The sequence below is a fragment of the Neodiprion lecontei genome, chromosome 2 (assembly GCF_021901455.1).
Source record: "Neodiprion lecontei isolate iyNeoLeco1 chromosome 2, iyNeoLeco1.1, whole genome shotgun sequence".
Lineage (NCBI taxonomy): Eukaryota > Metazoa > Arthropoda > Insecta > Hymenoptera > Diprionidae > Neodiprion > Neodiprion lecontei.
This window is the reverse complement of record NC_060261.1, coordinates 958,423-973,775: the sequence shown is the minus strand read 5'-3', so window position 1 is coordinate 973,775 and position 15,353 is coordinate 958,423. Positions and strand designations below refer to the sequence as shown.

General features: G+C 41.1%; 1 protein-coding gene across 8 annotated transcripts in view; it reads left to right on the top strand.

Moving 5' to 3' along the window:
* The window catches only part of LOC107222576 (titin), a 53,128-nt gene that overhangs the window by 4,569 nt on the left and 33,206 nt on the right, over positions 1 to 15,353 (top strand). For 5 of the 8 annotated variants that reach the window (XM_046732926.1, XM_015661995.2, XM_015661994.2 and 2 more), the window contains 6 exons: positions 8 to 210; positions 4,879 to 5,209; positions 5,944 to 6,098; positions 6,775 to 6,982; positions 7,169 to 7,463; positions 7,565 to 7,875. In XM_046732926.1, the coding sequence (XP_046588882.1) occupies positions 8 to 210; positions 4,879 to 5,209; positions 5,944 to 6,098; positions 6,775 to 6,982; positions 7,169 to 7,463; positions 7,565 to 7,875 (1,503 nt within the window). Of the gene's footprint in view, positions 1 to 7; positions 211 to 1,328; positions 1,484 to 3,138; positions 3,252 to 4,878; positions 5,210 to 5,943; positions 6,099 to 6,774; positions 6,983 to 7,168; positions 7,464 to 7,564; positions 7,876 to 15,353 lie in introns of those variants that run through there. The other 3 variants (XM_046732925.1, XM_046732924.1, XM_046732923.1) reach the window with 3 other exon arrangements.

Genomic DNA, 15,353 nt, shown 5'->3' with positions numbered 1-15,353 from the left:
GTTCCAGCACTGTACCCAACTCGAGGACCTGATCGAGACGGTCGTCGCTCTGGGAAAAGGATCCTCAGAGTCGAGTTCATCGGTGATGATGCGCGTCGAAATGCGGGAGGTTCTAGCCAATCGGGAAAAATTGCTACTCGAAGTTGGACGGATGGTGAGACTTGGACGACTTCTGAGAACGCGGTTGAAAGAGCCGCTCTGTCCTCGAGGGTGAGTTTAACGTCCATTCTGGAATCAGGAACATCTTTGATTTTGGTATCTTCAAACCATCAAACGCGGGTCGACGAGATAAAATGCTTTTAATTAAACCGGATGCTCCGGCTAACGGTTAGTTTACGTAACTCCCGAAGTTGATCTATCGGATCACAGCCTATTTCCATTGATTTCTCTACCGCCGGGGATTATCTTATACCTTCTCACTAACGAGGAAGGTATCCTAGGTCGATCTCTCCAATTTCGTTTCTTTTTTAACATGTTATAGTAGAATAAAAACTAAGTGACACGTATTTTTTTCATCTGCCATTAAACACTTTAAGAGGGTGCAACCACTCTCCAAAGTAACATATGTCCAAGGGGCGATTTCTCAGGTTTTTTTTTCTTGAATCGATAAAATGACATTTTTCATTTCTCTTCATGAGAAAACTTTTCTAATTGGACTGGTTAAAAAATATTATGTTCTTGTGGGTGAAACTGTCAAATCGCCTATTGGCATGCCTTACTTTGGAGGTTGGCTTCACCCCCGTAATTAGCCCCCGTTAATAGCAGATAAAAAAAATATGTGTCGCACTCAGTGTCGAGTCTACCATAACATATTACAAAAGAAATCAAATCCGAGAGATCTACCTGGGATACTTTCCTTATAAGATAGCTGTTCCAATTTGGGATACAACAACGTGAAAGCTTTTTGGATTTGTGCATAGTTTTCTCTCCGAACAAGTAATTCCAGACCTTGCTAAAAGCGACGCTGGATCTACTGCAATTTCAACTCAAAGTGAACATATATGCGTAGTATCAATCCTGACGTGAGGATTAGGCATAGCTGCGGACAATCGGCGGCGCCAAGCGTTCGCCGAATCGGAAACAGTGCACAGTGCAGGTTCGATGAATGAGGACTTATGGAATTATTTCGGGTCCAGAATTCCGTATTTTGGCAGGCGACCAGCGGCGGCAAATTAGCGCGGTGGCACGATTATGGCTCGTTCCCATTTCGACCGCGTCCTTCGATTAGTCGCGGATCCTCTCTCTTCGTCCTGCCTCGGTTCGAGTCCGTTTCACGGCTCTCAGCACCCCTCAGTATTTATCGAAAAGTCAGGCATACGCATTACACGCGTGTGTGCGCGTGTACACGTGCTCACTAACCATATTCAACTAGAGTATACAAGACGAATATATCGCGTAGGATGCCACGCAGCGTCGGGGGCGTCCAGACGCCGACGCCGAAGTTGACGCAGTCTACGCCCGGTCGTCGACGAGATATCTGTACGTAAGTGGCGACTTTTAATGCGCAAAATTTATTCAAGGTTTCGTTGGACTTTTTTCATTAACAACAAATACTAATAACCATTTGTTTTTTTCAAACGCAATTCAAATTATATGCTGCGTCTATATAAATGTTTTTTACTTTGCCGAATGATATTGCAGATGACACTTTGTACACCGTTAGAAAAAATTAACTAAACATAATGTCACAGCAAGTCTATTTCAGTCTTTTTGTGTTATTCGTTACACTTCTGCTAGTGAATACAGCACAAATTTTTTAAATTTTAACATTCAAGTTGTCATATCAACATTTAATTTTTAACTTTTACTTTCTTTTTACTTAGTAATACATTAAAAAATGGTTAAATCAACACAAAAATTTTAGTGGATCTGCTGTGACATTTTTTTTCTAACAGTGTATGACAGTATAAGAATTGTACACCTATAATATACAACAAAACAATTTATTGACTGTGAATTTAACATGAGTTGCTTTGGTGTATTTCAATATAAGCGGTCGATTTTTTCTTGATGACTAAATCTGATTGGTAACGATATTTTAAAATAACCTTCGTTGAAATATACATACATACACACATACATACATACACTGAGGTTAAGATATTAAATACGAATAAATTTTCGATCGATACGTAGGAAATTTTTAGTAACGGAAGCGTCAAGGTTGTTCGTAATTCATAAACTGTTTAGATGATTGCGAATTTGGAATCGCTCTAATCGGCACATAATGTAACAGCTGTATTCTAGTTTATATATAATATAATTTTTTTTCCAAGCCCGCAGAAGACAGTCCGCCGTTATAACTGTTACACCGTCTTATAAATAATGTAACGCTTGTCCACTGCAGATGTTTTGAGGGATAATGTGTATATTTTGCCGGTGCAATGTTACAGCGAACGCACGGAGAGTGAGTGCACGTTGAATTCCGCATGTTACACAAAACTGCGATAAATTTTCGTCGTTGAACGCGTTCGCCCAATGACGCTAACTTGATGGATAATAAAATTTCAAAGAGCCGCTTCCGACGCGATGTACACTATCCCTATCGTTACGTATAGTCGCTAAACGTCCTATTTTAGCGGTCTCCGTCTCTGCAGATGCGAAAACCGAGTGTCGAATTGGCACGCGCGCAAAAAGCTCTTCGGTCACTTGAAATTGAAAATTATTAATAATCAATCCAGTACAACGTCGTGGCGTTTCGTTCCAGCCTTGTACTTTTGCCTCGCCTGAGAATGAAAATGAAACTCTGAAGCTTCGCCGAACGATTCAAGCTTGCAAAAAGCTCACTCGAAACCACCAAAGATTAGAAAAAAAAAACAACAAACTATGGCTCCGTGAAAGGATTTTCTGACTTGATCCGTATCTTCGCGGCTGCGTTTCCTTTCACCCTAAGATTCAGGGAAGCAGGGCTTGCGTTGAGCTTTTCTCGAGGGATAAAAAACGGCCCCCTGTCGTTTGCTTTGATTACAGCATGGCACGGCGTGTGCGCGTACTGCGGTTGTGTGTAGGCCGAACAACCGGGGATAGAAGTGCATCCTATTTCCGTTTGTAGGTCATTAACTCTTGCAGCTTTCTTTTCCCGCATTCACTCTCTAGTCGACAACTTTACTCGGCTAGTTCCTCACGAACTTTTCGGACCGATAACACGCCGCCATGCCGCTCTACGACACCCTCCAAGGACTCCTTGCTGAATACGACGTCCCGGGCTTTTTATTCGCCGTAGTCATACGAGCTTGCTATTCGGTGATCAAGTAAGTCGTGTCAAGCTTCGTCAACTCCGAAATTTACACGTATGGCTGTTTATTTACTGCGTTTGGTGCCGCGGCGCCATCTTGTCATGATACTCACCGCCGTGCAGCCTGGTCATTTCTCGAGATTTCATTTTCTCCGGTTTTTCACGAATCTGGAAATTATTTCATAACCTCGACATTTTGTCGTCCCAGTTTATCGCCTAATTCTAGTCAGTGTCCAATCGTGTTTAAGTCTGGATTTACGAGACGTCGCACTTCGCTGTCGCGGAGACGATTAAAGCGAAATCGCAGATCAGCGTCAGCTGTTCGTCTTTCAGATCTTCGAATTTCCTATCCTTTGATGTTGCACAAAATTTCTTCCCTAATTACGACACGATACACAATATTGCGAAACCCAACTGCTGCACACTTGTCCATTTTATCCGTGCAATTGCCTTTAATTTGAAACATTGGATACTTTGGTTGTAAGCTTATAAAGTCGAATTTCAACAACAACTTGTCTTCAGTTATAAAGTGAGTGTTCCAATTATTGAATATTTTTGTTGTACCTGTTTTATCCTTCGTTCTAAAGTTACCAAAAAATAAATCTGTATTGCTTTAGTCATCGAAAAATTCACAATTTGTGCCGTAAACTTATAATTTTGGAAAACAAAAGGTTCCATAATTGGTACATTTACTTTATGTGATCTTGCTCTACCATCAGTCACTCCAAACGTAGCAGACGTTGAAGCCAAATAACCGCGACTGTTGGATTTATTAGCTTTCGGCGGGTGAACGCGACTCTGTCTTCGTGTTGGCCTGGTGATGGAATTTTTTAGAACACCTTCGCCCCGCCAATAAGTTAGGGTTTGCTGTCAATCGCTTTATTGCGCAAGAGAGCATTTCTCACCTCGTTTTTTTAAATGTTGTTACAACACTGTGTTTTCCAACAGTTTTTAAATACCCTTCGAGGAAAAATACGATCAATCGTCTCGCCTTTCCGCTTGTCTTGATAATTTCTCTCCTCGCAGCTGTTTAATTCTATCACTTACAGATAACTATTCATATTGAAAGCAGAACCGAGTCGAAATATTCCGCCTACATTTGACCCTACCAGGGCTCATATAAACCTACTTTGAAGGAAACTGAACGTAAAAATCCTGCCTTGACCCTCGAACCTCAAAAAATTTAGGAACAAATCCTACATCAAATTTCCGATTCCTAAAAATTTAAACATCAAATCCTACTTTTACGCTTTCAGTAGACGATTGACTCCATTTTGACGCTATTCAATCTACAGCTCCTCCATTGGACCTGTAACTTCTCCGAGGTACAGAAATATTACACAGGTCTGGAAAAAAATATTTTTTTTCAACAAGTAGGTTCAACCCTACCTTTGGAGGGTTAAAGGAGCTTCTAAACAGACCTTACCTTGAGCCTAAACTTGTTAAATCGATAAATTTTGAAAATTTTCATCGTCGAAGCAGGGTCTGATATTGCCCTGAAACAGAATCTACTTTACTCTCTTTAAGCCCTTCGGCGTAGGAGCTCCTTAAAATTAGGTGCGAAATTTCGACCTGGTGAATCACTCGCGGCCCTAAATTTTTGTCTCTTCTTCTTTCACAATGATAAAATCATTGACCACCAGAATGTCCGATGACGAGACGCTGGTCGGCGGCGGAAACCTGACGGCGGTTGAGGCGATTTCCAATCGTTTGGCGGAAGTTACGCGGCTTGCAGAGCGCCTGGATTCTCGCCTCTGCAAGGCAGGTGCCAGGAGTGACAAGGCGGAGCCGAAACAATCTGCCTCGATTTCTTCGCCCTCCGCAACCGACGAATCGGCTCTCCCGAAGTGCGACCGAGAGTCCGACGTCAAGACCGACGTCGACGTCGCTGCCGGGATACGGAAGATGTTGGAATCAGCCGCCAGCGAACAGCAACCGGCGAAAAATCAAGAAACGAGCAATATAGCAGAGAAGGTGAAAATTTTTCCAACCGATTTTTTGGCATTTAAGAACAAAACATCCATTTTCGTTTTTTTGCATTTTTGTACACCTTCATCCCTCCTACGAATGGGCGCGTATCGATTTTGGCCCACTACAAATTTTTCGGGTCGAAAAACTTTAATTTGTATGAGTGCATAGTGCAACTTTTTGAGAATTTAAACTTTGAATGCATTTTTCTTCACTTTTGATTATTCAAATTTGCGCGCAGGGTTTCTCCTACAGTTTCTGATCGATTCACCTAAAATTTTTACACGTTATTTATTCAAGTATTTTTCAAACATTGTCATAGAATTTTGCCCAAATTCTCACCCGGGAGTGAGATAACCTAAATTTTATGTCAAAAAACGGCTCATTTTTTGTCATGATTCTAAAAATTGATCTATTTTCTTTCAAAATGAAGCCATTGAAAAAACCCCATGAAAATTTGTCAGCATTTGCAACTAGATTATGCCATACAAATCCGTACGATACGCTACAACATCAAGTTAGAAGTCTTGCGCGCAATGAATCTTCATCTCTTTACACTCTATTGAAATTTCACTCTGTGCATCACCCCGATACGTTTAAATAAGGATCTAATGAAGCAAATTTACTCTGAAAGGTGTAAGAAATGCATACCTAAAACCTCTAAAATTTCTTAAACTTTTCTGCATGAAAAAAAAAAATTACCTGAAATTCCTGTAAATGTCCCCATTTTTTTCCCGAAGGGTGGAACCAAGATAAGCCACACTCTCAGCAACGGTGCCGAAGAAATTCCTGGCGACGACTACGCGACTGCAACTGAATGCTCGGTGACTTCTGCCCAGGTCGAGTCAAGGAGCGGATCGTTCACGACGGCTTCCGAATGCGGCGACACTGCTTGGTAAGTTTAACTCTTTGCGGTACGTCGTCTAATATATGAGACATCTTTATTGAATCGGGTATCGAAGATTTCTATTTAATTTTTATTGCATATTGGGCTACTAAGATGTCAATATTGATTTTTTGAGAGGGATTATGATGATACCGCGAATATAATGAGCGCTATAAATACAGTTTTGAAAATGCCTGTTTTTACAGAATAAATGTTATTGTGGGAAGGTTATGGGGACTAAAAAAGTGGAACTTGGCAATCTTGAGTTTTTGGGTTCGCTAAAAAGGATTTCCATGTCAAAATTTCAAAATTCACACCAGTGGATCCAATATCGCGGACTGATAATATGAAAATTGATTCGATTCGCTTGAAATTCGTTACTCGGTGGTTTTTGGGGTCGGTGAAAACGTATCCGACGTCAGAATTTCAAAATTCAAGATGGCGGAACCAATCTGGTGGACTCAAAATGTAAATATTGATCCTGTTCACTCATATTGGATCCGCCACTTTGAATTTTGACAATTTCTCAGATAAGTGACCTCGAGAACTCTTACATTTCCAGTTTCAAGGAATCTTACTGTAAGGAAAAATGTATGATTCAAAGGGTTGAAAAACTACGATCGGCTAGCCATTTCAAAGTCCAATTTTTCTGAGAATATTCAGTTGTGTAAACGAACGATTTCAGGTGGGACGTCGACGTGCCAGCGTCCGACGTGGAGAACGTCGAGATACCGGAACTGAAGATCGAAGAAACAGAATCAAGATTCTGCGAAGCTGGAAAAAGATCGGAACTGATCGGGTTGCCGATGCAGATGCAGGAAGTGGTTGGGAAGGTAGAGACACCGGAGATCGATAGATCGAGTGCCAGCACGATCGTCAAGCAGACGACCGAGGTAAGCCGATAAGGTCGAACCATGCAGCCGAGCGGAAATCGGCGACGACGATAAAGTTGCGCAAGCGATCGGTTCTATTTATATCATCCGCCAATGCGTGGAGTTGGCGATGAAAATTCTCACGTAATTCTCGAAGGTCGGCAAGGCTCTCCGATATCTGATACCCGATATCGTCTGAACTTACAGGAAAAATCCGGGAAGGTCCTTAAGGAGGTAACGGAGACGACGACGCTCCGGGTTTCCCAGAGCACCCACTTTGGCGTAACGTCGTACAAACTGACGTCGAATACTCTTTGCGACAATCACGAACACACCGATGTCAAGGAGCTGCAGGACCTCAGGGAAATCACGCGACTTTCCGAACCCGGAGAGGATCCTCTAGCCTCCGTTCAACACATCGAAGCCGAAAAAATTCTCCGGGACATCGACAAGCAGATTGTCGCGAAAATCTGTGACGAGATTCTCCCGATTTGCCCAAAAAGTACGTCGTGCGAAGTGAAGGATTCTTATGAGTCTGATTGTTCAATTTAACACGACGTTCACTTTCTTTTTATCTCATTTCTTGTCAACTTTTTTTTGCAGAAGACGAGTCCCAGGACAGCGACGCGTCTCAGGAGAGCGTCAGGGAGCACAGCCGTCTTTTAAAGTTCACGAAGACGCATGAAACGGAGTCGAAACAATCTTCGTCAGATCGTGAGGAGGAAAAATTTCGGGATTCCAAAGAGGCGAACGAACCGCGAGACGAATCGTCGATTTTGGCTGAAGCGTCGAGTCGGGAAATTCAGGAGAAATGCTCGCTGGATGTCAGCCACGTCGACGACAGCGGAATCGAGACGACGCCGAATGGAAAGAACTCGAAAGACGAAGAGGAGCTTCTCGAAAGAATGAAGAAGGTGAGTCGCAACGGTAATTGCGGAAATAGCGAGGATTCAAAAAACTCTAACGGCCTTCTCAGCCATTGTCTAATCGCCCAAAGATCCGTCAGATCAGCTGCGCGTTTCGACTTCATGCTTGGCGAGATATGTTAGCTGCATTTGTTGAAAATTTTTAGACACTTGCGATCGCTTGGTTAAAAATCTTTTTCTTCTCTCCATCGATTGATGTATTACAATAAAAAAAAAAAAAAAAAAAAAAAAAACAACATCTTTTTGTTTTCAAGTTGAACGTCTCCTCGCTTTGTTCCTCAACTTTGGCGTGTTGTATTTTGAGTTCGTTTTACGTCGTGGTTTTGTCGATGTGTATACAAGTTATTACGTTACTGATATTATTAATTTATGCTACATAGATGTGTATAAATATAATTATTGTACGTAATTTAATAGATATTATTCTAAGATGTGTTGTGTGAATAAATTATTATTTTTACTTCAATTATGTTTTTGCCAAAATAATTGCCTGTGCCTGTTTTTTTTTTTTTTTTTTCCTTATGGCTTACTAACCGACCCAAGTGTATAGCATGATTTGGTGTATGTGTGATTTTTGGTCGACCATCACCTCCGATTAATTATCTTTCGTGTTATCTAAAAATTGCTCCTGTGTTTCAATGATGACGGCGTATCTGCTTACAAGTTCTTGCAGCCGCAGCCGATAGATAAAGAATTCCAAGTACGAATAGCTGTAATTAGTTCCGTGTATCTCAGCTTGTGACACATACGTATAACATACACGAAGACGTATACGTATAAAACAGTTGTAATCAGCACATGGTTTTGTGGACGACGCGCGACGTTAATTATAAGTTCTACGTGTAATAGAGGGATATTATTTCGGTCAAACATATTGTAACATAGCGTATCACGTAAATATGTGAATATAATTTTAAACGCATGCAGGACAAACTTGTTGACCCTGTCGACTCAGGACCTGGGCAACTTAGTGAGTACCAACATTTAATACCGTTACGCAAATATTTTCAAGAATTAATGTCAAACTGTAAAAATCACTTCGAGAAAAACCAAACGTGTCATGCGGTTGCAAGCTGGATGAATTAATGCTTCTGAGAAGCAAACCGCAGGCATTATGACCGAGCCATTCGCGGTGCTTTAATCACCCCATTATCTCATATAATGAGGAGAAAATTTGAAATACGAAGAAAAATGCGAACGGTTTCTATTCCATGATAATTTTTTTTATTGTCAATAATTTTTGATTATTATTTCGACGGTCATTGTAACGGATAAAATTCTTAAAACAGAGTTTGATAGCTCAGGAATTGAAGTAACGAATTAGAATCTCAACATTTCTTGAGTACTATATATTACGTTTGTCATATTATCTTATCTTTATTGGTAAGTTAAAATGAGCCTCTGAAACTCTAAATCTACATCTACTTAACTCGTGTCATTGTTTGACAAAAATGTTTTTCCCTATCAGAGCCAAAAAAAAAATGCAAAGTTCTCCATAAAATTATGACACAATCGCAAAAATTTTGTCAGAAAATCAACCGGACATGGTAAATTGAATTTTCCGCTAAATGTATCAGGAACTCACCGGTCGCGGTCGGTACAGGCAGTGAAATTTTCGACTTCTGGAGTTTCGCGGTTCGACTCTAGATCCCAGATCGGGACATTCCGTGAGAGATCGGTAATTCTCGGCTCCATTCGGCGGGGAGTTTCCTTCGGTTTCGAGTGTGCAGTCGAGAGTTGGCCAGTCTTGGGTGGACCGGCACTGAGGAAATACGAGGCGCGGAATGCCAAACCGTGCGTCGAGTGAAGTTTGAGTGTGATTTGAATTTCGGTAGGTAATCGGCGCCGGTGCGAAGCGTGGATCACCACGAACTCGTCATTCATCGTCCGCCGTCCGTCGATCACTGCCGGCGAAAAGTCACCGCCGTTCGAAACTTGACGCAAGTCGCGTTTCCTCTTCGCGAATTCGTAAAATTGAACGAGTCTTATTCCCTCAGATATGTGGAACACCTGTGGAATGGCATGATCGATATTTTTTCGCATTACAGAACCGACTCTCAGGCAAAGGTCAGGCTTTTTTACCGAGCGATCGGTACCGCGATTTTTCAACATTTCCTCTCCTTCGCTCCGGCGCAGTTTTCGAATATGGAGGCGGAATGGCGAGGGACCAGAAATAGCGTTTAAGCGCTGACGGTGTTCGGCTGGAATTTGACTTGCGAAAAACGGCGTATCGAATTTATGCGCGAATCTTTTAACGCCGCGTAATTGGCTGGTACCTGTATTCGTTCTGGACCACCGGTCAAGTGTCTGCATCCCTCGTTCGAATGACGGTAAACAATGAACCGGACGTCGAAGAGCCTTCCGGTCGCTCCCTGGTCCCTCGTTGATGTTAAACCTTTTGTGAAAAGCCGATTATCCGTTAGGAATGGTCTGAAATGTGGCCGCAGGTTCAGCGATTTAGAAAATGTCATGAAAATCTTGTTAGTTTCAATAATAAATGAGAACGAGAAACGACCGGTTTTAATAACTGAATGTATAAGAATAAACGGTGCCCTGAATCCTGATTGATTGTTCCTCAAAATGTAATCCGGTGAAAAGTGTTTATTTTCACACGGCTCACGCGTTTCATTCGTGCCTCGTTAATAACGCGCAAAAAAATTTCTCAGCTGTGCAAATTCGGGGGGAATAATAACAAACGATAGATTCTTCGTTGGTTACACGGACGTTTTTACGATTTGTTAGACCGATGATGAGCAGCGGTTAAAATAGATTCGCGATTCGATTTGATATCGGATTTGAACAATTGTTAAGAAACTTGTTGGTTTTGAATATGAATCAAAGCGATCTTAAGCCGACCTCGCAATCTCTTGAGGTTGCATAATGGCGGCGTATTGTGCCTCCTTATTCCACGCGTTTCTTTCACCAGTCGAGGATTAAAAACAAAGCGTGGTATTGATTCGGTATTATCGGCAGACGGACGGACGAACGAATTGGCAGAAAGTGGAAAAGAAAAAATTGGAAATTCGATCCTGATATTTCCACAAATCAATGGGCGTTATTCGAACGATTAATTGTTGTTCTAGTCTGCAGTGAAACGCGTGCGAGAAGAAATAAAACGAGGCGCGTTCAATCAAAGATAACGATAAATAAATCGAGTAGCTAATTAGTGTTGAAACAAGTGGATAAAAGGAACGAGACGAAGCCTCAAAGAAAATGGTAGATAATCCCGAGGGTTCCGGGGATGAACCGGAACAATCAAACGTCGATGAACGCCGGCGGGAAGGGAGCAACGACGAAGGGCGAGAAAACAGGAACCGGGAGCAGGATTCGACCCAGTCAAATTCAAAACCACCAAAAACTACGACGATTAGCACGATAGCCGTGCAGAGCGGAGAAACAAGACTCGTCATTGCCCTCTTACAAGTAAGAATGGACTTTACACGATGTTTGGTCGAAAAATCTGTCCCAGAGATTTTTAAGACGCAAAAACCTAAAGCCCTGATAATAATAAAAAAATGACTCCATACGCTATTCAAACTGCGATTATCGAAGTATAAAAAGTGTATAGCTACTTCGAATCGGAATTGAGATGATTTTTTATCCATTGAAATATTCGACTTTGCAAAAGCTGTTCACCGCTAATTTTCGGTGAATTGAAACGAAGCTCAAGTTTCGCAATTCAGCCGCAGACAAATGTCAAGTAGGTGGTTTACATATTGCAATTGTTACCAAACTCTTCGTTGAATTTTTTGATAACAATAGGTCTTATGAACGTTACTGGATAGCGGGAATGACATGTATATTAAGATGTATGAGGAAATATGAAACTATAGAAATAGAAGTGACACCGCGTTACGCGTCTCATCGTTTCCACCGTTCCAGTAATAGAATTCCCTCTGAACGTCTTGGCTTTCGTATTGTTGGCCGTTTTTCATTAGCCAATAAATTTACACATTTCAATTCTACGTTTTGTCGAACCACAAATATTCGTATGAATTTTACGATGACAGAGATTGAGGCAAAAAATATAAACATAATCTGTACCGTAACGAATGTCAAGTAGCAAATAGCGAATTGGAGGCTACGCTTGAAATAAGCTAATAACGTTTCACGCATGATTCCTGAAAAATGGATGCCGGCGAAATCTGAAACCGCGTATGCACACCAACCTACGAAGTATATTTTTTCTCTCCACACGATTTATCGTAAATTTCACAAATCACGCGACACTTTTTTCCGTCTAACAACCGTTCGACTTACGACCGCATGACGATCTTCGCAACAAAGCGCATCCTTTCAAAATCTATGTCAAAAGCAACGCGGTGTAGGACTTAGATGAGTCATAAGAACAGCGTGGATAATCGTCTGCGATCTTCGGTGGCGGAATAAACAGTAAAAAAAAAAAAAAAAAAAAAAAAAAAACAATAACTTGTCTTAATTTTAAGCTAATGAATATTAAAAGAATCTCTCTTTGAACGTAAAAGCGTAATTTCGGAACTATATAGGATAAATCTTGGTAGAAAAAAAAAAAAACTCGCGAAAATCGCGGATTGCGTAATTTTCCGAAAAAATTAACACGCCGTTGTGAAAATCGAGCCGTGCTCGACTGCCGCTCGCGGTGTGGTTGAAATATTATGTATAGCGGTGACGCAAGGCGTCGTGCCAACGACGACGTCATGATTGCTGCATTGAAACGAACGACGCGAGAGCAACAACAGCAGCAGCGGCAAGACAAACGTAAGACGTGGTGGTCAATGTGAGAGTCGGACACGCGCGAATGAACCTCCGTCGCATCGGCAAACAAAAAGATAATTCCCAATTTCACACCGTCTTACATCGGGTTAACCCGAGACTCGACCGCCCCTCTGAACAAGGGCCAAAGGCCAAGGGCCAATGGCCAAGGATGAGGGAACATTTTTTCACAATTACCTGACCGTATTCACACGTCCGTTTTCTTCATCGTGTAGCAGCAGACTCTTGGAATTTTATTACAGTATCTGCGGATCATTTTCGTTTTTGAAATTGTATGAAAAATGTTGAGATAATCTCTGAGGGTGAGGCTGACGTTGTTAACGTTAACGTGACGAAACATCAGCGAACAAATCGTTGATGTGCAATTTTTAGAATGACTTTTAAGAAGTTTGCTTTGCAAAATATAAGGATATTTTGTTTATAATGGGTTACTGAATTTTAGTCATTCGTAGAGGTGCGAAGTAAAGATTCTTTCTTTAATATGTATGATCGTTACAGTAACATTATTGTAACTTCATACTGATCTTCGATTAATATCGATTATAGTATACGTGAAAATACTTGACAATATTTAATGTATACTTGCTACTAGGGTTTTCGAACGTTGGTTGAATAATATCAGACCATTCGCTTTTTTCAACATCATATGTAGTTTATAATTTTGATTTTCGTTTTTTACGATTTTCTCGAGATATACCGCACATTGAATAATCAAGTGTATGAAATAGGGTGAAAGTTTGCGAAAAATATCGAATCCTTCTATTTATTCTGTAAATTTATTCTCACATTGTGAGAAAAATGCGAATTTTGAAAGAAAAATAAATTTCTGAAACATGTCCGACATATCTCAAAATCATCTTTAACCAAATAAGGGCATTTTGAGTCAATGTTTTCAATTTGAAGCATGTGCATGAAGGATCCTTGCATCGATAATACAGCAACCCTTTTTAATACATTTCGAACAAACTGATTCTGCCGGACGTGATAAGTGCTAAAGACACGTAGATGGAATTTTTTATTTCATTGCAATGGACTTATTCCGCTTCTGTTGTATATTTCAACATTCAAACACGGTTTCCGTATCATTTTTCATCCTTATTACGATTTTCATCCTTATTCTGATCCATCAATGAAGCAAAATAAAAAATTAACGACCTGGAGCTCTTGATAATATCCAGCGTCGTATGCTTGTAACCTACTCATTATCAAGCTCGAGCTTCATTTGGCAGTTAGAAATTGCTATTCCATTGAAAATCCCGATTCTTCTATTCTGAGCAATTACGCATCGCAGGAAACGGTGACCAAGATTTCTCCGTGACCGCGTAAATCTCTGTCAACAAGTTTTTCCCTACTACTGTCAGCCCTCATCGGCTGCAATGAAATTCTCTAAAGCTACTCGGTGAAATTCACGTATTCCCATAAATCGACTGTGAAAAATCGATTGCCTTCGAATCCAAAGTTCGAATTCCATTTCCATTATTTTAATCATTTGAAACCCGATAATCTTGTAAATCCTTGGCGTCATTCGCGTATCGTCGTGCCAAAACATTTTTCATTCTTAAGCTCTGGTCCTTACCGCAGATGCAGATAAAAGATTTGAAAAACAGCTCTGCGGTTTTTCGCAAAGACTGGCAAATACCTCCTCAGCCTGTCTGAATTTTTCCTCCAGTTCTATTTTCGTCAGGGTCAAACAATTCAACCGTGTCTTACCGTCAGTCTTCCCTTTTTTTTTCTAACGATCCCTGGGGTTGATTGCAAAATTATCATCACCGTTCGATTCAACGTCACCGAATAACCCTTAGATCAAGTTTCCGGATTCGTATCAAATATTGGCAGTATTTTGCGGGTCAAGGGTCGTCGAATCGGCCGATTCTTCCCGCAGACCTGCAATTAGACCCGCGGTCCACCTTCGGCAGCACGATTCCTCGCACTTATAAGGTTCGTAGTAAAGAGTGACGGGCAAGGTACACACGCAGTCAGTCGGTCGTCTAATACCGGTTTCCTAGATCCATCGTGTGCGTCGCGGTCGCGCCGAGACGCGACCGAAGCTGTGATTTCACAGACGCTCCTCTCTCGATGTCCCGCGCTCCTCTGTACTCCGGGCTTTTATCTCTCACTCTTCTCTAAATATATTACAAAAAGAGCCATGCGAGCAGCTGGTCTCGTCTCAGGCCCTAGCCCGACGGCCGATCGTGATAAAACATTTTACACAACGGTGTTCGATTTACTCGATCGATTTCCTTCAACTCGCTGGATTGAAAGAAATGAGAAATTGAGCTTTTGTCGTCGTAGCTTTCGATGTTTTGAGGCGTTGTACCTAGTCAGGATTTTTCAAAATTCGATTTTATATGTCACGTTTCATTTTCGCAATATGCACACATTCGATTATATGCACAAAAAATGTAATGTCGATCCGACAAACATTCTCGAAGTTAAGCGCACATTTGCAAAGACGCTCCGGAGCGTTTGAAAGTACGTTTGGAAACTACGCATTTTTCTCAAAACTATGTTTTCAAAGTCGCAAGATTTCTCGGAAACGGCTGAACAGTTTCAAATTTTTACGCAAACTTTATGAATATATCTTTCAGTTCTTGATCGTATGTTTTTTCTCACCAGCAAATACTTTCCCTTTTATACACAAACGAGGGGAAAATTTTTATGGAAAAGCGATTTTTTTTTTTTTTTTCGAAAAGCCGCCGCTTTGTTAAAAACTA